General features: G+C 61.9%; 4 protein-coding genes and 1 long non-coding RNA gene across 5 annotated transcripts; 2 read left to right on the top strand and 3 right to left on the bottom strand.

The window, feature by feature from the left end:
* The first annotated feature begins 7487 nt into the window (after positions 1-7487).
* PSMB6 (proteasome 20S subunit beta 6) lies at positions 7488-9733 on the top strand. The gene is made up of 6 exons (XM_066569964.1): positions 7488-7620; positions 8145-8212; positions 8392-8523; positions 8610-8739; positions 8960-9104; positions 9473-9733. Exons 1-6 carry the CDS (start codon positions 7531-7533, stop codon positions 9607-9609), a joined length of 702 nt encoding a protein of 233 aa, XP_066426061.1. The 5' UTR covers positions 7488-7530; the 3' UTR covers positions 9610-9733.
* An 8-nt stretch (positions 9734-9741) lies between these two features.
* SLC25A11 (solute carrier family 25 member 11) lies at positions 9742-13466 on the bottom strand. Its single transcript, XM_066569963.1, has 8 exons — positions 13217-13466; positions 12461-12613; positions 12052-12258; positions 11874-11964; positions 11282-11372; positions 11081-11180; positions 10930-10981; positions 9742-10466 (listed from the first exon to the last, which is right to left on the bottom strand). The coding sequence occupies exons 1-8, from the start codon at positions 13291-13293 to the stop codon at positions 10311-10313; spliced, it is 927 nt and encodes a 308-aa protein (XP_066426060.1). The 5' UTR covers positions 13294-13466; the 3' UTR covers positions 9742-10310.
* A 219-nt stretch (positions 13467-13685) lies between these two features.
* LOC136569579 (uncharacterized) lies at positions 13686-15125 on the top strand. Its single transcript, XR_010785387.1, has 2 exons — positions 13686-13806; positions 14465-15125. It is a non-coding gene; the product is annotated as an uncharacterized lncRNA (long non-coding RNA).
* A 193-nt stretch (positions 15126-15318) lies between these two features.
* On the bottom strand, positions 15319-18109 carry PFN1 (profilin 1). The gene is made up of 3 exons (XM_066569965.1): positions 17960-18109; positions 16269-16461; positions 15319-15561 (listed from the first exon to the last, which is right to left on the bottom strand). The coding sequence occupies exons 1-3, from the start codon at positions 18089-18091 to the stop codon at positions 15464-15466; spliced, it is 423 nt and encodes a 140-aa protein (XP_066426062.1). The 5' UTR covers positions 18092-18109; the 3' UTR covers positions 15319-15463.
* Positions 18110-20814: 2705 nt separating this feature from the next.
* On the bottom strand, positions 20815-23341 carry SPAG7 (sperm associated antigen 7). Its single transcript, XM_066569976.1, has 7 exons — positions 23167-23341; positions 22701-22768; positions 22502-22590; positions 22098-22182; positions 21854-21943; positions 21359-21515; positions 20815-20945 (listed from the first exon to the last, which is right to left on the bottom strand). Exons 1-7 carry the CDS (start codon positions 23324-23326, stop codon positions 20815-20817), a joined length of 780 nt encoding a protein of 259 aa, XP_066426073.1. The 5' UTR covers positions 23327-23341.
* Between the last annotated feature and the right edge of the window lie 171 nt (positions 23342-23512).

The following is a 23512-nucleotide window of genomic DNA, read 5'->3' as shown; positions in this document are numbered from 1 at the left end:
GCACCCTGCTTTCATCCCCTCTGTGGGTCGTAGCCCTCTACTTATCTCTCGCACAGCTGGGGATGCCGGTCTCGGGTGCGAAGAAAGGCCACCTCGTCAGCCGGGAAGGTCCTGCTGGCACCAGGCTGATGTCTCTCAGACAGCTGTATTAAAGAAAACCAAACATCAGTGCCGGATCTTGGCAGCCCATCGGCCAAAACCCCACAAGTCTGCTACTCACCATGCTCCTAAGAACGCTCAGCTCCTCGGGCCGCACGCTTCGGGCACGCTCAGAGACCGAGGGCGTCGTCACAGGGGGTGCCTGGGTTAAGAGGAGATGAGGTGATTTTGCATGGCTGAAACCTGAGGGGACCCTCGCTCCTCCTCCCTACTTCCCCGACTCACCCCAACTCCTGGGCAGCTGCTGAAGGCCACCTGGATGGCACCTTTAAATAGCAAAGTTCAGGACTTCCTCACCAGGTCCTGTAACGCATCCACAGGGCTCACACGTGCAGGGAACCCGGTGCATCCGCCGGCTGGTGACGGGGGCTCGGCGTACCCTGAGTGGATGGCCTAAAGCGCACAAACGAGAATGGAAGCTTAGAGCAGCACCAGAAATTGAGACCGGAGCAATAACAGCTACTTCTCTCCACTGCTCACCTTGACTGCTGGTATCCAGATTTACTTCCTAAAAAGAAAGACAAAGAACAGAGCTGTAACAGAGTCACCACATACACTTCTGCTGCAGAGACAAATGGTGCCTCACCTGCTCGGGGGAAACCACTCACCCGGGATGGGGCCCTCTGGCACACATTTAATCCATCTGAAACTGAAAAAAAAGTCAGGACAAGAGTCAAACTGTTGCAGGATAACTTAAGAGCTCCAGATATCCTGTGTCCATCTACAAATCCCATCTACAGTCCAACTACACCCCACATTACAAACTTCAAGTCCCCGGGACTTCTCCTACTACACCAGCCTATGCGGCAGGGCAGAGCAGCTCCGGCACAAATGTGTGTGCACACACCCGTGACACAGGACAGGACGTGACAGACAACAGGGACACAACACGGACAGAAATCTCCTGGCAAGGAAAATGGCTGCAAGGACTGAGAGAATGCAAAAGGAGATGACCGAGGTGAGACCAATGGTGAGCTGATGAGGCTCAGAGAAACCTGGAGGAAGAAGATGCTAACCAAATGATTTATTCCAAGAACTGCAAAGATGGATGCCCGAGAATCCTACGGCCAGAAGCCTCTACCTGCCCACACGTTCTTTCAAGTCCTAGTCCGCCATAATGGATCCTGGCGGGCCAGAGCTGTCCATACAGCTCAGAACAAGACCCGAAAAGACATCTGACCGGATGCTTCTAAAGAGACAAGAGAGTCTGATGCCTGTCTGAGATCCCGAGTGGAAAGTTCTATGGCCTGCGTGCCAGGCCGAGGAATGCAGAGAGCACAGGTGCTAACAATGATGCCAGGGTTTCTGACAGGCCCCACAAAGGGCTAAGATAAAAGACATGACATATCCAAACAACACATAATACACAAAAGACAAGTGACACAATACACACCGGGACTGCTCTGCCCTGCGCACCTCAGCACTGTGATCCAAAGTGAGACGTTGCTTTTATGGGGCCTAAGGGGGCACTTCATGGACACCTCCCACCTCCAAAGGGGACTCAAAAACCCCTCCCAGTAATTCCCAAACCAGCACCCTGCTTTCATCCCCTCTGTGGGTCGTAGCCCTCTACTTATCTCTCGCACAGCTGGGGATGCCGGTCTCGGGTGCGAAGAAAGGCCACCTCGTCAGCCGGGAAGCTCCTGTTGGCACCAGGCTGATGTCTCTCAGACAGCTGTATTAAAGAAAACCAAACATCAGTGCCGGATCTTGGCAGCCCATCGGCCAAAACCCCACAAGTCTGCTACTCACCATGCTCCTAAGAACGCTCAGCTCCTCGGGCCGCACGCTTCGGGCACGCTCAGAGACCGAGGGCGTCGTCACAGGGGGTGCCTGGGTTAAGAGGAGATGAGGTGATTTTGCATGGCTGAAACCTGAGGGGACCCTCGCTCCTCCTCCCTACTTCCCCGACTCACCCCAACTCCTGGGCAGCTGCTGAAGGCCACCTGGATGGCACCTTTAAATAGAAAAGTTCAGGACTTCCTCACCAGGTCCTGTAACGCATCCACAGGGCTCACACGTGCAGGGAACCCGGTGCATCCGCCGGCTGGTGACGGGGGCTCGGCGTACCCTGAGTGGATGGCCTAAAGCGCACAAACGAGAATGGAAGCTTAGAGCAGCACCAGAAATTGAGACCGGAGCAATAACAGCTACTTCTCTCCACTGCTCACCTTGACTGCTGGTATCCAGATTTACTTCCTAAAAAGAAAGACAAAGAACAGAGCTGTAACAGAGTCACCACATACACTTCTGCTGCAGAGACAAATGGTGCCTCACCTGCTCGGGGGAAACCACTCACCCGGGATGGGGCCCTCTGGCACACATTTAATCCATCTGAATCTGAAAAAAAAGTCAGGACAAGAGTCAAACTGTTGCAGGATAACTTAAGAGCTCCAGATATCCTGTGTCCATCTACAAATCCCATCTACAGTCCAACTACACCCCACATTACAAACTTCAAGTCCCCGGGACTTCTCCTACTACACCAGCCTATGCAGCAGGGCAGAGCAGCTCCGGCACAAATGTGTGTGCACACACCCGTGACACAGGACAGGACGTGACAGACAACGGGGACACAACACGGACAGAAATCTCCTGGCAAGGAAAATGGCTGCAAGGACTGAGAGAATGCAAAAGGAGATGACCGAGGTGAGACCAATGGTGAGCTGATGAGGCTCAGAGAAACCTGGAGGAAGAAGATGCTAACCAAATGATTTATTCCAAGAACTGCAAAGATGGATGCCCGAGAATCCTACGGCCAGAAGCCTCTACCTGTCCTCACATTCTAACAAGTCCTAGTCCGCCATAATGGATCCTGGCGGGGCAGAGCTGTCCATACAGCTCAGAACAAGACCTGAAAAGACATCTGACCAGATGCTTCAAAAAAGAGTTGCCATTCTGGTACCTGTCTGAGCTGCCGAGTTAAAAGTTCCATGGCATTGGTGCCAGGGCAAGGAACGCTGAGAGTACCGATGCTAAGACTGGTGCCAAGGTTTCTTACAGGCCCCTCAAAGGGCTATGATGAAAGACATGAGATATCCAACAACACATAATACACAAAAGACAAGTGACACAATACACACCGGGACTGGTCTACCCTGCTCAACTCAGTTCTGTCATCAAAAGTGACACTTTCCTTTTATGGGGCCTAAGTGGCCGCTTCATGGATGCCCCCATCTCCAAAGGGGACTCAAAAACCCCTCCTGGTGGGCCCCTACCCTGCGCCCCGCTTTCATCCCCCCTATGGGTCGTACGCCTCTACTTATCTCTCAGACATCTGGGGATGCAGGTCTGTGTCATGTACAATGAAGGCGGCCTCCACACGTGGGAAGTTCCTGCTGGCACTGTTGTTCAATAACTCCCTGTTGTTTCTTAGTCAGCTACATGAAAGAAATCCAAATATCAATGCATGATCTCTGCAGCACACTGGCCAAAACCCAACAATTCTGCCACTCACCGTTCTCCTAAGAATGCCCGGCTCCTGGGGCCGCACCCTTCGGCCGCACTCCGAGGCTGATGCCATTGTCACGGGGTACGCCTGGGGTAAGAGGAGACGAGGTGATGTGGCGCTGCTGAAACCTGAGCGGACCCTCACTCTTCCTCCCTACTTCCCCGACTCACCGCGACTCCTCGTCCGGTGCCCAAGGCTACCCTGGTGACACCTTTAAATAGAAAAGGCAGAGGCTTCATCGACGAGTCCCGTGATTCTTCCGCAGGGCTCGGGAGAGCGGCACACCCGGTGCATCGGCCGGTGGGTGACTGGGGCTCGGTGTACTCCGAGTGCATTGCCTAAAGCACAGAAACAGGAAGGGATGCTTAGAGTTGCACCAGAAAGTGAGACTGGAGCAAGAACAACAAGGTGAGCTACTCAATGCTCACCTTGCCCACCTCACCTTGACTGCTGATATCCAGCTTTACTTCCTAAAAAGAAAAAGAACAGAGCTGCAACAGAGTCACACTCCCCCTGCAGAGACAAATGGTGCCTGACCTGCTCGGGGGAACCTCCTCACTCAGGATGGGTGGATGGATTTTGCCCTGGATTTTATCCTTCTGTGTCTGAAAGAAAGCGAGGACAAAAGTCAAAGGGCTGCAGGATGACTTCACAGCTCCAAACATCTTCTGTCTATCTAGGAATATCATCTAGAGTCTGGCAACGCCCCACAAACTGCAAGTCCCTGGGACTTGTCCTGTTGCAGCAGGCTATGCGGCAGGGCAGAGCAGCTCCGGCACAAATATGTGCGGACACCCGTGACACAGAACGTGACAAACAGGGGGACGACAAACACAACACAGCATGCTTGTGGTGAGGGTCTCGAGGGGAAAAGGCAAAAGGGACCCCAAAGACACACTAGGTAACAAAGTACGCTGGACAACACGACGTGGACCGGAACTGCTCTGCGCTGCCCGCCTGAAAGCTGCCATCAAAATCAGAGCCTCTCCCTTTAGCTGTCCTAAGAGGCCCCTTGGAGAAGATTGCCTTTCCCTCTGCTAGTCTTTAAATCTGTCCCAGGAACTCCCAACCCGCTACTCTCCCATTGTCCCAACTGCAGGCCGTGGCCCTGACTTATCTTTTGGATGATCGGTGATGAGGATCCACATTGCACCTGAAATGAGTCTGCCTCGGAGGGCCCCGTGATCACCTGTTAGCCTCTCAGTCAGCTACAATAAAGAAAAACAAAACCAAAGTATGAGTACAGAGTTATGTGGGCCAAATCCCAGCGAGTCAGCTACTTGCCCTCTCCTGAGTGTGCCCGGCTCCTTCAGGCTCCAGCTTCATCCTGATTCCAAGGCTGCGGCCATTATTATGAGTGGCACCTGGGTTAGAGAAAGGCAAAGTGAAATGGCATTCCTGTGAGTGCACTGGATGACCTTGTGTGCTGCAAGACGTGTGAATGCCTCTGCTAGGCTTCTGAAAAGCCTTGGGGTGGGGGGCTCAAATAAACACCCTTCCTCACCCTGCTGCCTTCAAAACCACCCCCCCAACAATAACTCCTAACCGGATACCTGCTCACCCTCCCTCTCCTAGTCACAATCCTCAACTCACCTGAAGCCTCAGTCTCAAACATCATCTTGGACACTGGGCAGATGCCTCTTGTGACACGATGAATCTGCTGAAAAAAGTGTTGTACTTGACACAACCTGGAGTCACTGGAAGCTGCAATCCTCAAAAAAAAAATGCAAAATAAAATAAGAACAAAACCAGAAATTAAAAATGTTCTTTACCACCCCTAAACACAAAACCCAAAATTGTGAACTTAAATACTCCCTGTATTCTATGCTGTTTTCTTCCCAGTATCTTCAAAGCCTCTGTTGCTTTAGATGCCCAGAAACACCTGCTGAAAACAAGCTGGGAGAGCCTCTTCACTGAAATGAGAGGAGAGCTCTGATCCCAGCACATCCCAGAGGGGGAATGAAGGCCCTGAGCAAAGGCTGGGGTTAATATACCCCTGATGGTGCCCGCCTCTCGTTCCCATGGCACCCGGGAAAAGGGAGGGGGCGAATCCCACCGGGTATGAAAGCCCTCAGAGAAGCTACAGCTGTTTGGCTCCTCTGACTCAAGTTCAAGGGGTGCAAAGGGCTTGTTATAGAAGAAAACTCTTCAGAAAAATAACAGCACTTTCTTTTTTGCAGCAACTACTTGGAGCAGAAGAACAGAAAACTGGTAAGACATAAAGCTTTGTGTTTAGGTAGCATTGCTAGATAAATTGGGTACTTTGCTGTTAACTTATATAATTATTCCTTGACGATTAGTAAGTCGTACATCATGTGTGGCTAAGTAGGGTGGAGAAGAATACTAATGATGTATATAGTCTAAGTCTCCTTGAGACTCCTAATTAGGCCTATTGACATTATAAACCAAAATAAGAAAAAAAACTCTCCTGGGCAGCGTAAGGGTTAAGTACATGCTAGGCTCCCCCTTCTCAGAGATAGCTGATCCAAAGGCACAGAAAGAAGTGCCCAGAAATGAATATTTAAATACTTAAAATGCTGAAAAAGACAGAGCTTCCTTCAAGTGAACCTGTAAAAATGAGAAACTAAGGTAATTATCTTCACTGAAACTGATAAAATGGCAAATAAACCAATTCTGCTCTTTAATTTATTCTCCAAAAATATTGTGAAAATAAGGGTTCTCCTCAATTTAAATCCCTCCAGCAAAGAAAAAAAAGATAAATTTTTCTCTCAATCAAAACCCTTAACAAGGAGGGACAGCTAGGGAAGGTTTGCAAGAGGCACTTAAGACTCACAAAGGAGTCTGACTTTGTAGTGGTGGCAGCTTGGGTCTGGGAGACATCCGGCACAATGACCAATTTTCAGCATGCAGCCGGCCGCTCTGGGCCACGGGCCCCTGAACACCAGTGCTGGCCCTTTTCCCTGGCAAAAAAACCTAACTAGCCCAGTTTCCTGATGGTAGATTGCAGGAGACACTTGGCACTGTCAAAGCAGCCCGAGTTAGCACTGGTGCCAGCTTGGGTCGGGGAAGCATCCTGTGTATTGCAGAATTTCAGGAGGCAGCCAGCCACTCCAAGCCACAGGCCCCCGAACAGCAACGCTGGCCCTTTTCCTTTTGGCCCCCCAGCCCTCAGGCTCTGTCACCCTCAAGCCCCCCCCCCCCCCCCCCCCCCCCCCCACTATGCCCCTCAAGGCCCCTCTTAAGTGCCCCTCAGCTCTTTGTGTCACCCTTAATCCCTCTCCTTTGCTCCTCAGCCCCCAGCTTCTTGGTGTCACCTTCCAGCTGCCCCTGCCACCCTCAGCATGTCAGCGTGTCACCCACTGTCCCCTCTCCCTGCTCCTCCCTCAGCTCCCAGCCTCTGCCACCCTCAAGCCTTGGGGTAACTGTCTGGATCTGCTGGAAGGGTTCTGGTGCTGTCCCACCATGAGTGTTACACCTGTACCCTAACCCTACCTGGTACCCAGTGTCCTGGTACCCAGACCCCTAACCCTTAAAATGCTGAAAAACTCAGAGCTTCATTCAAGTGAACCCCTTAACACGAAGAAATGGCGCGGTTTTTCCTTGGAGCTTTGTTCCGTGCCCAGGTGCGACCGAGCACGTTCCAACCATCCTTCCTTGAGAGATCCCCCTGGGAACCGCCCCCCCCACAGGAGCTCAGGTGTGCCCAGGTAACCCCCGCCGACAGGCCCCAGCAGCAACCGGCGCCTCCGCACCGGTCAGATGGCGGGTTAGGCACGGCTTGGGGCGCGGGGGAAACGGCAGTGTTATTTCCGAGGAGAAGCGGCAGTTTTATTCCCGAGGAGAAGAGCGATCACCAGAGCGGGCAGCCGCCACGTCCCCCCCTTGCTGCCGTGACACTGCCGTAAAGGGCCGAGCCAAGCCCGCCGCGCCGGCCGCGCCGCCGTAAAGCGCGGCGGAAGATGGCGGCGGTGACGGTGTGGGAGCCGCGGGCCGGGCCGGGCCCCGCCGGGCCGCACCGGGAATGGACGGCGGAGCCCGTCAGCACCGGCGTGAGTGCGGCGGGGGGACACTCCTGGAGGGCTGCGGAGTCGCCTTGGGGACGTTTATGGGCCAGGAGAAGCGTCGTGGGGCGGAGGGGGCGCGCTGCGGGGCAGAGGGTCTCCGGTGTGCGGCTGAGGGGGTAATTGGGGCTGGGGGAGCAGAGCGCCCTGAGGAGTGGGGGAAGGGGAATGTGGGAGCAGAGGGAACTCCCTAGAGAGGGGGGCACGGGGTGGTTCCTCTGCGGAGGATGGAGGGTGGTTCCTCTGGGAATTGGGGCTGGGGGAGCAGAGCTCCCTGAGGAGTGTGGAAAGGAGAATCTGGGTCAGAGGGACACCCCCTGGAGAGGGGGACACAGGGGGGTTCGTCTGGAGAGGGGAGAACTGCTGTGGGGCCGGGAGTTCTTTGGGAAGACGATTTCTGTGGGGCACGGGTTGGTTTCTGTGCGGTGGGGCTGGATCTGCTGTGGGGCAGGGGGTTTCTCTGGGGCTGGGGGTCTCAGCGCAGCCCCTTCCTTCCCCTCCCCTCTCCCCAGACCACCATCATGGCCGTGGAGTTCGATGGAGGTGTCGTGATAGGGGCCGACTCCAGAACCACCACCGGGTGAGCGCTGTGACGTAATCAGTGACGTCACGAAGGCCTGGGACCGCATCATGGGGCTATCACTCTTGTCAGGGTGTCACTGTGATGCCACCTTGGGTGGCTCTCCTGGGCCTGTCGCTGTGGTGCCACCTCCAGCAGCTGGGTGGCTCTCCTGGTGACACCACCCCCCGTGTCCCCAGGGCCTACATCGCCAACCGTGTGACAGACAAACTGACGCCCGTCCACGACCGCATCTTCTGCTGCCGCTCGGGCTCGGCAGCCGACACGCAGGCGGTGGCTGACGCCGTGGCCTACCAGCTGGCCTTCCACAGGTACCCCCGCGGGTCCCGGGGCACGGGGCAGGGCCGGGGGGCCCGGGGGAGGCGGCCCCAGCCCCACGCCCGGCCCTGCCCCGCAGCGTGGAGCTGGAGGAGCCACCGCGGGTGCGCACGGCTGCGCGCCTCTTCCAGCAGAGCTGCTACCGCTACCGCGAGGAGCTGAGCGCCGGCATCATTGTGGCAGGCTGGGACCCGCGCCGGGGGGGACAGGTGGGCTGCCTTTGCTGCGTGTTCCTTTTCTGCCCCAGCATGTCCCCTTTTCTGCCCTGCAGCATTCCCCTTTCTGCCCTGGAATGTCGTTTTTTTACACCCTGTAGGGCCCCCTTCCGCCCCATAACCCCATGTTTTCCCTACAGCCCCCCCCTCCTTTCTGCCCCACAGCCCCTTCCTTTGCCCCACAGCACCTTAGAGCCCCCCCTGTGCCCCCCAGGTGTACGTGGTGCCCATGGGGGGGCTCCTCCTGCGCCAGCCCTTCGCCGTGGGGGGCTCAGGCAGCTCCTATATCTATGGATTCCTGGATGCCACGTTCCAGCCTGGCATGAGCCGCTCCCAGTGCCAGGAATTCGTCGCCCGCGGTGGGTTTTGGGGCATTTTGGGGAATTTGGATATGGGGAAGGGTCCTGAGAGGGGGCCTGGGGTCCTGGAAGGGCATTTGGGGGCACAGAGGAGTTTGGCTGGCATTAAGGCATTTGGGCTTGTCCTGGGAGGGAATTTTGGGGACATGGAGGGTTTGGGGGACCCTGGAAGGGGATTTTGGGGCAGTGCTGAGGGGATTTTGGGGATATGGGGGGTTTGGGGGACCCTGGAAGGGGATTTGAGGGCAGTGCTGAGGGGATTTGGGAACAGGGGTGGTTTGGGGGACCCTGGAAGGGGATTTGGGGGCAGTGCTGAGGGGATTTGGGAGCAGGGGCAGTTTGGGGGGTGCTGACCTGTGCTCCCCCAGCCCTGGCCCTGGCGATGGTGAGGGATGGCTCCAGCGGGGGTGTCATCAGGCTGGCAGCCATCACGGAGGAGGGGGTGGAACGGACAGTCCTGGCTGGATCAGACCTGCCCTGGGGTGACGGTGGCCCCGCTGTGTGAGGGTGAGCCCGCCCCAGGACCCCCCAGTTTGGTGTGGGGACACAATAAACAGTTCTGCTGGATGTTGCTGGGGTGTGCCTTTGGGGTCCCCTGCTGTCAGCCTGTTCCTGGCAGAGAAAAATCACCCCCCAGTGTCTGTGGGTCTTGCTTTAATTATATGATCACGATCCATGATTCGTTAACGAAGCACAGGGTGGATGGGGAGGGAGGGGGGAAATTTCGGGGGGCTCCTGCCCCACACTGTGACCTTGATATTGGCTGGTAACAAAACCCCCAGAGGGGTGGGAAAGGGGAGCACAGGGGGAGGGCGCCCTGCAGTCCTTAGAGAGGGCTGCCCCACAGGGACAAGGCATCCCCTGGTGTCCCCATGGGAGGGATCCAGCACCTCTGCATCAGGTCCAGGGCCCCTTCACAGGGCCCCAGGGATCCCTACAGCCCCAAGGAGTGGGTCCTGCACCCCTATAGGGCCCAAGACTCCTCCATAGGGCCCCAGGACCACTTCATAGCCTTGATATGGGGGTGCTCAGGCACTCCAGCAGAGCCACCTCCCCCCAGCCCCTGGTGGTGTGGGGAGGGTCAGGCACCCCCACAGCACCTGAGGGAGAAGTCAGACACCCCCAAAACCCCTTCAGTGGGGGTCAAGTGCCCCTGGAAGGCCCACGGGATGGGGTCAGATGCCCCCCGACCCCCCCCCGGGGGTGTCAGGCACTGAGGAAGAGCCGCTGGTACCACTTGTTCATCTGCTCGAGGAAGATGAAGGTGAGCACGGTGTGGGGGCCCAGGCGGGCGTAGTAGGGGGTGAAGCCCTTCCAGAGGCTGAAGAAGCCCTCGTAGCGCACCACCTTCAGCAGCACGTCCTGCAGGAGGGGCAGAGTGTCGGGGGAGCCCCCCCAATATAATAGGGGAGCCCCCCAAAAAAACAATCCAGGGATGCTCTTCCATAGGAAGGATGGGAAACTTCCTTGGAATAACATGGACACTGTCAAAATGATGGGGAATCCTCCCAAATTATGAGAAGCCTTCCAAAAATGACAAGGATTGCCCCCCCAAAATTACAGGGATTTCCCCTAGAAAATAATGCGGAAGCTTCCCAGAATGCCAGGGGAGCTCCCCAGAATTATGGGCATCTCCTCAAGATGACCTGAATTTCTCCCCCCACCTCCAATAACAGGGAAAACACACGCAAAATGGTGTGGAACCCCCCCGGTTGTGAAAGGGCATTTCCAAAATGGTAGAGGAGCCCCTCCCAAATTAAAGGGGGCTTAAAGAAGCCCCCCCCTAAATTAAAGGGGGGTCCCAAATGGTGCCACCCTCACTCACCAGCCCGTTGCGGTACTCGGGTTTCCCATCTATTGTCCTCATGTTCTGGATCCTGTCGGGCAGAATTTGGGGGTTAAACAGGAGGTTTTTGGGGTGTCCTACCTGTGGTTATCTAATGGGGAGCAAGGGACCCCACCAGCAATGCACCCACCGGGTCTTGACGATGTCCACGGGCATGGAGGCGGCCGTGGTCACCAGCCCGCTGATCATGCTGGCGCAGAAGTGGCACAGGATGTCGTCACGGAAATGCCCTGGGGGCACCCCAAAACATCAAAGAGGAACGGTGGGGAGGGGAGAAGAGTGCAGTGGGATTTAGGGTTCCCCCACATTCAGACCCTCCCCCTGAGCTCACCGGAGTCCAGCAGGAATTGTTTGGATTGGGAGTAGGAGGCGAGCTGGGCGGCGTTGACCACCACGGCACGGGCCATGGTGGGGATGCAGCCCTGGGGGAAAAGGATGTGTGGGTAAGCAGTGCCCCCACACCCCCCACATCCCCCCACAGACCATTATCTGCCCCCTCACCACAGTGGGGACACAGCCCTAGGGAAAAATGGGGTGTTTGGGTAAGCTGCGCACCCCCAGACCTCCCACATCAGCCCACAGACCCCCTCAGCACAGTGGGGACACAGCCCTGGGGTGGCACATGGCATTTTGGGGGATCCAATCCCCCTCCCCAGAGCATGGGGACACAGCACTGGAGGACAAAAGCGTGTTTAGGTGAGTCCTGTGCACCCCCAGACCCCACCACAGACCCCCCCCTGCATTCCCACTTTCCCCCTAGACCATGATCTCCCCCCTCACCACAGTGGGTGGGGTACAGCCCTGGGACGGCACGTGGCACTTTGGTAGACCCCAATGCCCCTCCCCAGAGCTCGGGGACACCCCCAGCATCCCCGGGGAGGCAGCAGGGGGGTCCTGGCAGGGGTCCCACAGCCCCCACGTACTCTCCACAGAGTGAGCACCCCCTCCTCCCTCGCCATCCTCACGAGGGCGTCGAACACGTTGTGGTACCCACGGCGCTCGCCGGGGGGTAGCCTGGGATTCGGGGCAAAAAAAGGCGATTTTGGTCAAAAAAGCAGACTCAGGGGGCTGCAGGTATGTTCAGGAGGGCTGGGGGCTTACCTGCCATCAGCTGTCATGCGGATGAGCGCCACCTCAGCTGGGGTCCCCACGAAAGCCCCCGCAGCCCCTGCGGTCATGCCCATGGCTGCCTTGGCCAGGAAGGGAGGGGGGGTCCCGTCAGCTCCCCCAAAACGCTCCAGGAGGACGCTGTAGATGCCCAGGCGGGTGGTGGTGTAGGTGGCCTGGCGTAGCAGCCCCGCTGACAGCCTGGGGGGCACACAGGGAATGGCAGGAGTCCCAAAAATGGGGAGAGAGTGGAGCAGGAAAGAGCTCGAGGCTGGCAGGTGCTTGGGGTTTTGAGGTTTTGGGGGGGGGCTGTATCCCATGGAGGTGATCAGCAACCCCCTGCAGCGTGGGAGTGACTCCCAGGGGGTCTGAGGGTTCAGGGGTGGTCTGGGGGGGCCCATACCCGGTGTAGATGCCCCTCAGCCCCTCGTGGCGCAGAATGGAGCCCAGGGCGTGCAGGGATGTCCGGTACTCCCGGCCCTTGGCCCCGGCCCCGCTCAGCTGCATCCGGTTCTTCACCAGGTCCAGGGGCTGCACGAACACCGTGGCCCCCATCCTGAAGGAAAAGGGGATCAGGTAGGGCCCCAAAAATTACTCACAGCCCTCCAAAACCCACCCACAGTCCTCTCAGGTGAAACCCAGGGGGACGAGAAAGCCTGAAGGAGTTTTGGGGATCTATGAAGGAGATTTGAGGGGAGCTGGATGGAATTTCGGGGGCTTTGAAAAGGTTCCGTAGATTTTAATTGATTTTGGAGGAGAGCTGATTAGTGATGGGAGGGTTGGGTCAGTCTGAAGGGGGTCTGGGGAGCACTCGAGGGGCACAGGAGGAATTTGGGGGAGGCTCTGGGGGGCAGTGATGGGACGTTAAAGGGTTGGGGGGAGCTGAGGGGTTAGGAGTGGCACAGAAGGGATTTGGGGGAGGATCGGGGGGGGTCTGAAGAGGGTTTGGGGAGCACTCGAGGGGCACAGAAGGGATTGGGGGGAGGCTTCGGGGGGCAGTGATGGGAAGTTAAAGGGTCTGGGGTGAGCTGAGGGATTACGAGGGGCACCGGGGGTGCTTTAGGGGCGCTCTGAAGGCTCTGGTAGGGGGGTTCTCGGTTTGGGAGTGCGGTGTCCCGAATTTGGGGGAGATGAGGGGGATATAGGAGGGGGCTCTCACCCGGCCAGGCCGCCGAAGAGAAACTTGACGGATTTTGGGGAGGTCTTGGGCCTCTCAGCCGCCGGTACCGCCGCCATCTCGGCCGGGCCGTGGTACCGGGTGGGTCGCGGGGTCCGGTCCCGGGGGGGTTGCGGGGTCCGGTCCCGGGGGGTCTCGGGGTCCGGTCCCGGGAAGGTTTCGGGGTCCGGTCCCGGGTCCGGCACCGGCGGCGCCCCAAGGTGACTCGGGGGGGCGCGGCGCCAGTGCGCCTGCGCGGGGCGCGTGCGCGCCGCCCGGGCCGGGGGGCCCCGCGCAGGGAGCGCGGCTGGGCGGGAAGCTCCGCCTCCAAAGGGGGGGCGTGTTCCGCGCTCTCACCTCTCATTGGTGAAGCGCGTTTAGGCGGGGAGTTCTTCGGTAAGCGAGGGGAGTGGCTGGGGCGAAGTAGCCCCGTCCTTCTCTCGCGAGAGTTCGCCATCTTGAGGGGGCTGAGGGGAGCCGGCGGCGGCGGCGGCGGCGGGAGGGGGCGGTGGCCGGCGGCCGGCGCCTCACGAACTCGGTCCCGCCGCTGCTCTGCGCCCTGGGGCGATGCCTGTCCCGTGCTCTTCCAGCCGGTGAGTGCTGGGTGGGGGGTACTGGTGCGCGCTGGGCGATATTGGAAGCATTTGGGACACTGGAGGGCGCTGTCAGGTACTGGAAGGCTCTGAGGCTGTGAGGGGAAGCGCTTGGTACGCTGGGGATCGCTGGGAGGCGCTTTGAGCGCACTGGGGGTCACTGGGAGGCACTTTGGGGTCATTACGAGGCACTCTGGGGTCACTGGGAAGCACTATGGGGTCACTGTGGGGCAGTGAAGGATGTCCGGCTGTACTGGGGGCAATCTTGCGTGGCACCGGGGTCACTCCGAGTCCCCCTACTCATGCTGGCATACCCCGCTGACCTCTACTGCTGGTTCTAACTGGGAGTCACTGGTGAGGTACTGGGTACTGCACACCACCCCCTCCCCAGCCCTTCCATTCTCCTCTAGCCTCCCCAGTTTCGGGGTACCCCTGAGGTGTTGGGGACACCAGGGGGCACACGGTGGCAGGGATGACATAGGTGACAACATCCTACAGGTGTCACAGGTGACAGAATCACCTGGACATGGTGTGGGAGGGGGGGGCAAGGACACTGTCCTTCAGGGTGGACAAGAGGGGGACAAGGACACTGTCCTGCAGGATGCAGGGGTGCAATGGCCCCACACTGATGGGGTGACAGTGTGCCCCCACCTCACAGCCATGGGGGTCACCTCACAGCAAGGGCAAAGGCACGGTGGGGACCCCCACACCTGGGTGAGGGGACAGGACAGTCCCACAGCCCAATCTGATACCCCAAATCTGCCTCAATTCCCGCCGTGGAGCAGCCGCGGGCCCTTCCCCCCTTCCCGTGAGTCACACGGGGAGGGGGTGAGGGGGGGGAGCAGGAAGTGCCGGAGCAACCACATTGCCCTTATATGGCCTCGACTCGACGGCACCGGGAGCTGCTTCCGCCTGCCCAGGTCCTGCTGCACATCTCCTGCTGTACCCCACAGAGCCTTCCCACACCCCCATCTCTGCCCCACCCTGCCTTCCTCACCCCACACCAGCCCGCCCATCTCCCCCTGCCCCACCCCATCCCCCACACCAACCCATCCCAGCACCTCCCCAACCCCCACCTCTGGCCCCCACCACCCCCTGAACACCTGGGGGGGGGGCCCTGTACCACAACCTGCCAGGATACCTAGGGTTCCTGCCCCCCAGTTCCCCACAGCCCCTCTGTTTCCCCCCAATATGTCCCCCACCCCCCTTGTTCCATCCTACAACCCCCATCTGACCTCCGCCAATGCCAGCGAAGCCTGCCCCACAAGTGCAGCCCTCCAATAAAGCCTGTGTCCCCCAATAAAGCCACTGCTCCCCAACTTTGCCTGCTGAGAGTCGGGGGGTGGCGGGGAGGGCCCCGTGGGGCGGCAGCTGCGGCGTCACCCCCACCCCAGCCTGGACTTTGTCCCCCCAGGGCACGGCAGCACCCTTGGACCCGGGCAACCGCCCTGGGTGGAGGCAGAGCCGCACCCCAAAGCTCCCCAGCACCCCAAAAGCCCCGAGGCACAGGGATCCCCACAAGGGCACTTTATTGCTGCCGGCAGCGGGGATCATCGGGGGGTGGGCTGGGGGAGGGGGACGGGGTCCTGCTGGTCCCTGGCTGGTCCCTGGGGGTCCCTGGTGGGTCCCTGGGGGTCCCGGGGTGGCCCCCAGCCCCTCAGTACTGGCTGCGCCGCAGGTGGTTGGCCATCTCGTAGCATTTCTTGTTGACGCAGCCGCCGTGCACGCCCTCCTTGCCCATGGCCAGCACGATGGCTGCAGAGATGGGGACATGGTGGGGGTCACCACGAGGCTCCCCGTACCCCCAGACAGACAGACAGGGGGGCACAAGGGCAGGGATGAAGGGATGGCAGGAGTTAGCACAGGGTAAGTTGTGGGGAGGTGGGTCAAAGGGGAGAGGGGACAAGGTTGGGGTCACCCCAAGGCTCCCCAGACAGACAGGGGGCACAGACAGACAGGGCAGGGGTGAAGGGATGGCAGGAGTTAGCACGGGGTAATTTGTGGGTCAAAGGGGAGGGGGACAGGAATGGGAAGCAGGGCAGGGGTGACACAGGTGACAGGGCAGGTGACGTGGCTGTGCAAGGGAGAGGACACAGGGTGGCACTGGGGGAGGGGGGAGCACCTGGGGAGTGACACCGGGTGACACTGTGATGGCATAAAACACATGGGAGGCTTGGGGTCATGGGGGGTGACAGGAACTGGTCAGGAGGTTACACGGGGTGACAGGGAGGTGACACAGGGTGACAGGGAGGTGGGGGCAGTACACAGGGTGACAGGGAGGTGGGCAGGGGGTGACACGGAGTGGCAGGGGTGACATGGGGCAGTTTCAGGGGTGATACGGGGCAGTGGCAGGGGGCAGTTTCAGGGGTGATACGGGGCAGTGGCAGGGGCGGCAGGGGGCAGTTTCAGGGGTGACAAGGGGCAATTTCAGGGGTGACAGGGGCAGCAGCAGAGTCCCTCACTCTTGTTGGTGATGGCAGCCGTGATGTTGAAGGTGGGTGCTCCAGCAGCCCCCTTGGTGCGCAGGTCCATGCTGTGCTCGCCCTCCACCAGCAGCGAGTCGCGGATGACGGAGCAGCGCAGCCCCCCCAGCGTCAGCCCCTGCACCAGCAGTGGGCCCCGCTCGGGGCCCACCAGCGCCGCCACCTCCGCTGGCTGCGGGGACAGGCGTCAGGAACGGAGCCCAGACCCCCAGACCACCCGTGAGGGACTGCCATAGCTCCCCCAATAACAGCCTGTCGCTTTGCAGGGGTGGGGACACGTCAAAGGGACCCCAGAGACCCACACCCAGGGACCCCCAAAGCCTGGATGGGGTGGGGACAGGTCAGGGCAGCCCAGAAACAGAGCACAGACCCCCAAACAGACCCGTGGGGAACCACCATAGCCTCCCCTGATCACGGCATGTCACTTTGCAGGGATGGGGACAGGTCAGTGGAACCCTAAAAACCCAGGGGGCTCCCAAAGCCTGGATGGGGTGGGGACAGGTCAAGGGGACCCCAAAGACCCCCACCCAGGGACCCCCAAAGCCAATGCCCCGGGCAGGGCCCCTGCAGGGCGCTCGGCAAACAGGGACTCTCATAACTCCCACTCCATGACCATAAAAGGGACCCAGGTGTCCCGGGACCCCCATGACTCCCGCCAGAGACCCCACGAGAGAACCCTGATCCCCGAAGTGTCCCCACAAGAGGGCCCGAGCGTCCAGGGATCTCCCAAAGCCCCCCAAACTCGGGACCCTCCAAGGCCAGCACTTCCACCCGCTGCTGCCACGGGGGAGAACAGATCAGGAACCCCAAAAGCAGCCCCGCAGGAACCCCAGAAAGGAGCCCTCAAGCGAACCGCCCCAGGACCCCACACCGAACCCAGACACCCCCACCGGGACCCCAATGAGCCCCGACACGGTCCCTGGGGTGCCCCCCCATCCCGGGGACACCCGTAACTCCCAATTGACCCCAGACAGGGACCAGGGCGCCGGTAGCCCCCCCTTTCCTACCATGGGCTTCCCCAAATTTCTTCCCTCCCACCACCCCCCCACCCCCCCCAATTTCCTTGGGGGGAAGTGGGGAGGGGGGGAGGGGGGTGCGCGCGCGCCGCCCCTCCCCCACAGGAAGCCCCGGCCGCCCCTCCTCCACCGGGAAGTGGCCGCATTCCGCGCATTTTTAGAGGGTTTTTAAGTGGGGAGGGGTTCCTCCACATCTCCACGTCCCCCTCCACGAGAGCCCCGCCATCCACTCCCGGCAGCGCCATAAAAGCAACGGGAACCGGGGACGGAGGTCGCCGGAGCACGTGGTGCTCGCCCATCCCCCCATTCCCCGCCCAACCGCGACCCCCGAAACACTCGGAGCGCGGTTGAGGAGGGGGCTGCCCCTCCGCTGGGCCCCTCTCCGGCCTACAGGGCCCCCCGGTACCAGCCCTCCCCCGGTACCGGCACCGCGGGCAGCGCCCGAGCCCCCCCACCCCGCCCCGCCGCGCTCCACGCTGGCGCTTTTGCGTTTTTCTCCCTTTTTTGTCCTTCCCGGAGCCCGTCGCGGGAGGGGTGGGGGGGTTCAGCCCCGCCCCTCAGAGGCCGCCGGGTCCCCCGCCCTCCGCGCGCTTGGGCGGGAAACGCCTCAGCGCGCGGCACCCCCCCCCGGCCCCGCCGGCGCCCGCCGCTCACCGTGATATTGGCGAAGGTCTTGCCGGGGGCGGCGGCCCAGACGGCGGGGGTGTCGCGATAGCCGACGATAGCAGCATCCTGGCAGGTGCCGTCCGCCAGCAGCGTCTCCACGTAGGGCGCCCACCCGCTCATGGCGGCGGCGGGGCGGGCGGGCGGGGCGCGGGGGGCGGGGCCTTCCGCGGGGGGGCGGGGCTTTCGGCGGGGAAAGGGGCGGGCTTTTCGCTCGGCGCCTGCGCGGTGCAGTCGAGGCGCGGCGGCGGCGGAGGAGCAGCGGAGGCGCCGCGCGGCGGTTTTCATAGGGGCCGCAGGGGGCGGGGCTAACGGGGGCGGGGCTAACGGGGGCGGGGCTAACGGGGGCGGAGCCAGGGGCCGGAACGTCCCGCGTGCCGCCGAGGGCGCGCGCCGATTTTGGGGGGGATGGGGGGCTTTTTATCGCGACCCTCCCCTGACTATCGCGACATCTCCCGCCCATTGCGGCCCTCCGCGATGGCCCGGCCCGCGCCGTTACCGCGATCCCGGCGCTCCCGTTCGCCGCGATCCCTTCCCTCGCTGCGCCCGCCACCCCCCTCAATCCAAACCCCTCCTATTCTGCATCCCGCGATTATCACGATACATCGAAATTCGAACACCCCCTCAGTATCCCGGCGCTCGCTTCCGTTAATCAGATCCCTCCCATTATCGCGACCCCCACCCTTTATTGTGCCCCCTCTTCCCTGTTATTCCGACCCCCTCCCCCGCTATCGCGACACCCCCACGGGTATCGTGACCCCCCCAGACTGATAACGAATCCCTCGTTATTGCGCCTCCTCCCTGTATATCGCGATTCCCGGTTATTCCGGGATACACACACGCCCTTATCGCGACACCGCGCCCCGCACTGGGCCCCTCTCGGGGGTCGCTGGGGGGGTCGCGACAGCTCGGTGTGAGTCGGGGGGCGCGGGACCCCCCCCCCCCCCCCGTCCCCCCGCGGGGCTCGGTTTGAGTCAGACCCAGGCGGGACTTTCCGGGGGGAGGGGCAGCGGTTTCACTTCCTGCCCCGGGGTGGGGGAGGGGCTCGGCGGTTGAAGACGGGGAAAGGGGCTGGGGGGGAAACCGAGGAGTTCGGGATCATCTCCCCCCGAGGGGGGCCGAGGGTACCGAGACCCCCAGAACGGGGCTGGAGTGTGGGGGGGTCGAGGCCTCGTGGGGTGCCCCTTCCCCCCCCCCCTAATAAAAGGACCGGCCCCGCCCCCCCCCCCCGCAAGAACTTCCCCGGGAAGTGGTCAAAGCCACCGCCCCTCCCCCACGCTGTGGGGCCCATGGGGCTGAGCTCCCCCCTCCCCCACCCCGGGACTCCTTAGGGGCTGAGCTCTCCCCCCAAAGGACCATTTGCACCCCCAAAATCGCGTGCCCCCCCGGCTCGCCCCCTCCCCTTCTGTCGGCTCCTGTTCCCCCTAGCGCCTTCGGGCGGCGCTGCAGCCCCCCCGGCTGGGGGTCGCGTTATAGCGACCTTTGAGGGGGGCTAAAAGCAGTCCCAGACCCGGGGGGGATACCTGGGGACCCCCTCAAGTGGCCCCGCCCCTTTTCTCCCTTCCCCGGCGGGGGCTGAATGTGACCCCGGTCCCTCCGGAGAGGGGGAGGGGCGAAGGGATGGGGGGGAGGGGGCGGGGCAGGGGGGGCAGCGAAGGGTGGGAAGGGCCCGAACTCCCCCCGGGCCCCTCTGGGTGTCCCAGGAATTGGGGGGGGGGACGGTCTGGGGTCGTTGAGGGTCCCTCGTGGGATGGGGGGGGGGAGGGGTTGGGGTCAGCTCAGGGCACTGGACATGGTGGGGTTCTTCTCGTTTTTGGGGGCGGCCTGTGGCGTCCAGGGTTGGGCTGGGACCCCCATGACTTTGGCCTTGACCCCGGGGCCCCCCAGATCCACCCAGGAGACCCCGGATTCCCACGGGAATCACAGATTCGTTCACAGCTGAGGGGCAGGGGTTGTGCTGGGATGAGGGGGGGTCCTGGAGGTGCGCTGGGGTTGTGGTGACACACTCAGGAGTGCTGGGGACATGGAGCGCCCCAGGGCAGGGGGTGACGGGGTTTTGGGGTCCCATCACGAATTTCTGGTAATTGCAGAAAAGTCAGTGGGGGAAGGGTGGGAAAGGGTGGGAAAGGACAGGAGATGGAGGGGGGGCACTGGGGTCCCTCTGCCTGTGGAGGGAGAGGAATTTGGAAGGGCAGTCTTGGGGCCTGGATGCCCCTGGACCCTTGGCCAAGGTGCATCCATGTATGGAGGGATTTGGGGTCTCTGGAGGGATTTGGGGCCTGGACACCCCAGGGACGGATCTGGGAGGCAGGAGAGTGACACTGAGGAGGACCAGGAGGCACTGCAGGGCACTGGGATGGAACTGGGAGGGCCTCTGATGGAACTGGAGGGCACTGTTGGCACTGGGGGGCCAAGTTGGGAGGGCACAAAACCCCCCAAGGCCAAGTTGGGGGGGGGCACAAAATGCCCAAAACCAGGTTCGGGGGCACAAAATCCCCCAAGGCCGAGAAGGAGGGGGAAGGGCATCCTAGCCCCCCCACCAAACGGCTCCCCCCACCCCAAAAACCTCTGTAAAGTACCAGGAGCTCCTGACCCGTGGTTTTTTGGGGGAGTGGGATGCACACACACACAATCTGGGACGTGGGGGTGCCCCCCTCCCCAAAACCGCCCCCCCAAAAGAGATTTGCAGACATGGGGGTGCCCCCTCCCCAAAAGAGCCCCCCCAAAGACCACGGGCACCATGAGAGGAGAACGAGGCTCTTTATCATCCCCTCTGCGTGCCCCATCCCCCTCCCCCCGCTGTTAAATACCCATGGGAGGGAGTCACCCCCCCACCCCTCCCCCCATCACACACAGGGCCCCCCCGCGGCCCCTCCGGCCCCCCCCTCGTCCTCCGCCTGCCGCAGGCGCTTCTTGGCCCGGATCTCGTTCATGGCCTCCTCGATGGAGCGTGTGTCCCTCTTGTTGGCCACGGGCACTGGGGGGCACGGCACGGGAGACACCCTCAGCAACCCCCAGACCCCCCAGGTGTTTGGGGAAGGGACGCAGACACCCAGGACCCCCCCAGAGACCCCCCCAAGCCCCCCAGAGACACCCAGGACCTCCATGGGACCCCGCATGTTGGCCACGGGCACTGGGGCACGGGAGACACCCTCAGCGACCCCCCAGACCCCCCAGGACAGCCCAGGCTGCCCAAACTCTCCCTGGGTACCCCCAGGAGGCCCCAAGAGACCCCCAGCAGCTCCATGGGATCCCACTTGTTGGCCACGGGCACTGGGGGGATGGGAGGGACCCTCAGTGATGCCCCAACCCCCCCAGGCTGCCCAAGCCCCCCAGGACCCCCCAAGCCCCCCGGATACCCCCAGGAGCCCCCCCAGACCCCCCACTCACCACAGCCGTAGGCCTTGTTGGCCTCCATGGTGCGGGCAGCGGCCTTGGCAGCCTCGCAGCCAATAAGGTGCCGGTATTTGTCCTTGTAATCATTGGGGGGGCCCGGAGGGGCAGGGCCAGACTCGAGCTCCGCCTCCTCCTGCTGTGCCGCCAGCTCCTGCAGGTGAGCAGTCAGCAACAAGCCCCGCCCACCAGGCCACACCCACCGAGCCCACACCACACCCAGGTAAGCCCTTCCGCCATCATACCTACATGCCCCGCCCACCTGGCCACGCCCTGATGAGCCCTACCCATATCCCAGTTAAACCTCACCCACACTAAGCCCCGCCTACCCGGGCCACACCCACCGAGCCCATGCCACACCCAGGTATGCCCTCCCTCCATCACACATACATGCCCCACCCATGTGGCCACGCCCTGCTAAGCCCCACCCATATCCCAGTTAAACCCCACCCATATTCCAGTTAAACCCCACCCACTCTAAGCCCCGCCTACCCGGAGGCGGCGCCGTTCCTCGGCACGGGCCGGGTCCCACTCCTCCCCCCGCCGGTACGCCTCCAGCTCCTCATCCGAGGGTGCGAACTCCTGGGCGGGATGGGGACAGCCAGGAGGGGACAGTGGGGTCACCCTGGGCCTTGTCACCCCCCCAGCCTCCAGGGAACAGCCAGCACCCAGGAGGGGACAGCGGTGTCCCCCCAGGCTCTGTAAACCCCCCAGCACACCCCCCACCGTCCCCCACCTTCTTGAACACCATCACGTAGCGGCTGTCCTCGTCGTCCCCGAAGGAGAATGATGTCAGCCCAGCCACCTCGGCCACGTCGTGCCTGGGGGCACAACAGGGAGCTGCTGGCACTGGGGGGCCCCAGGGGGATCCCTGTGCTCCCCACGGGGGTCCCTGCCCTCCCAGGGGGTCCCCCAGCTGCCCCAGTACACCCTCAGTTTTCCCCAGTGCCACCACTGGGACACCCCCAGTGTCCTCAGTGCCCTCCCAGTGCCCCCAGTACCACCCCAGTGCCCTCCCACTACTCCCTCAGTGCCCTCCCAGTTCCCTCAGTGCCCTCCCAGTACCTCCAGTGGCCCCCAGTATCACCCCAGTATGCCCCCAGTACCCCCCCAGTGCCCTCCCAGTTTCCCAGGGCTCACAGGATGCTCCTCTCGATCTTGCTCATGGGCTGGAAGCGGCGCCGGGGCTCCCCCGTGGCCTGGATGAACTGGGACACCTCCTGCTCCATCTGGGGACAGATGGACAGGCTGGGGAGGACAGACGGACGGGGCAGGGGAGCCCGGGGTTCGTAGGGGAAAACCCAAAACGCCCCAGCAATGCACAAGCCCCCCCACTCACCCTCTTCCTGAACTCAACCTTCTGGCGCTTCTCCTGCTCCTGCAGCTTCTTCATGCGAGCAGCTTGTTCTGGGGGGGACGGGGGGGGGGGTCACGGAGGAACCCCAAAAACACCTCAGGGGAGCCCCAAAACCTCAGGGGACCCTCAAAATCTCCGGGGACCCCAAAAGAACTCTCGGGGGGTGGAGGGGGTGGGGCCTGCGCCCTCTGACCAGGGCAGGGGCGTGGCCTGCGGTGGGCGTAACCTGCGATCAACAGCGCCACACGGGGGACATGGCGGGGGCGTGGCCAGACGGCCCCCGCTGTCAATCAGCATAGGGGGCGTGGCCATCGTGCTGGGGGCGGAGCCTCGCCTGTGGGCGGGCGCCGGGGGTCGGGGGGGTTCTGAGGGCGAAGGGCCGGAACGCGCCGCTCCCCGCCCGGGGCCGCTGCCCCGGAGCCTCCGCGCCCTCCCCGGCCCTGCTGACCCCGCGCCCGGCGCCGCGTCTCGCCGTCGGCCGCGGCGGGCGGCCGCTCCATGGAGTTGAGGATGGAGCCCAGCAAGTCCAGCTCCGCCATCTTGCGACGGGGCGATGCGTGACGCCGCCGCCGCGCGCGGGACACGTCCCCGACGTCTGCCTGCGTCATCACGTCCGGGGACGCAGGAGGGGCCTGGGACGGAGCGGGGAATGGGCGTGGCACGCCAGGGGACGTGGCCCGGCCTAGGAGGCGTGATCTGGCCCAGAGGGCGTGGCCTGCCCTTAAAGGGCCCGTACCTCCAGCTCTGCGGGGTCTTCCCGCGCCCCCAGCGATGTCCCCCCATTGTCCCCTCTC

This window comes from Molothrus aeneus, unplaced genomic scaffold, assembly GCF_037042795.1.
Source record: "Molothrus aeneus isolate 106 unplaced genomic scaffold, BPBGC_Maene_1.0 scaffold_134, whole genome shotgun sequence".
Lineage (NCBI taxonomy): Eukaryota > Metazoa > Chordata > Aves > Passeriformes > Icteridae > Molothrus > Molothrus aeneus.
The sequence above is the reverse complement of the archived record's forward strand: the minus strand, read 5'-3'. Positions and strand labels throughout refer to the sequence as shown.

Excerpts from the sequence above, each read along its gene's own strand:
- PSMB6 (XM_066569964.1), top strand. The coding sequence starts at position 7,531 with ATGGCGGCGGTGACGGTGTGGGAGCCGCGGGCCGGGCCGGGCCCCGCC. Across the intron at positions 7,621-8,144 it reads CGGAGCCCGTCAGCACCGGC|ACCACCATCATGGCCGTGGA; the intron begins GTGAGTGCGGCG and ends CCCTCTCCCCAG. Across the intron at positions 8,740-8,959 it reads ACCCGCGCCGGGGGGGACAG|GTGTACGTGGTGCCCATGGG; the intron begins GTGGGCTGCCTT and ends TGTGCCCCCCAG.
- SLC25A11 (XM_066569963.1), bottom strand. The coding sequence starts at position 13,293 with ATGGCGGCGGTACCGGCGGCTGAGAGGCCCAAGACCTCCCCAAAATCC. Across the intron at positions 11,965-12,051 it reads CGCATGACAGCTGATGGCAG|GCTACCCCCCGGCGAGCGCC; the intron begins GTAAGCCCCCAG and ends CCCGAATCCCAG. Across the intron at positions 11,373-11,873 it reads GGGTGCTCACTCTGTGGAGA|GGCTGCATCCCCACCATGGC; the intron begins GTACGTGGGGGC and ends CTTTTCCCCCAG.
- PFN1 (XM_066569965.1), bottom strand. The coding sequence starts at position 18,091 with ATGAGCGGGTGGGCGCCCTACGTGGAGACGCTGCTGGCGGACGGCACC. Across the intron at positions 16,462-17,959 it reads AGACCTTCGCCAATATCACG|CCAGCGGAGGTGGCGGCGCT; the intron begins GTGAGCGGCGGG and ends CTGTCCCCGCAG. Across the intron at positions 15,562-16,268 it reads GGCTGCCATCACCAACAAGA|CCATCGTGCTGGCCATGGGC; the intron begins GTGAGGGACTCT and ends CCATCTCTGCAG.
- SPAG7 (XM_066569976.1), bottom strand. The coding sequence starts at position 23,326 with ATGACGCAGGCAGACGTCGGGGACGTGTCCCGCGCGCGGCGGCGGCGT. Across the intron at positions 21,944-22,097 it reads ACGTGATGGTGTTCAAGAAG|GAGTTCGCACCCTCGGATGA; the intron begins GTGGGGGACGGT and ends CATCCCGCCCAG. Across the intron at positions 21,516-21,853 it reads AGGAACGGCGCCGCCTCCGG|GAGCTGGCGGCACAGCAGGA; the intron begins GTAGGCGGGGCT and ends GCTCACCTGCAG.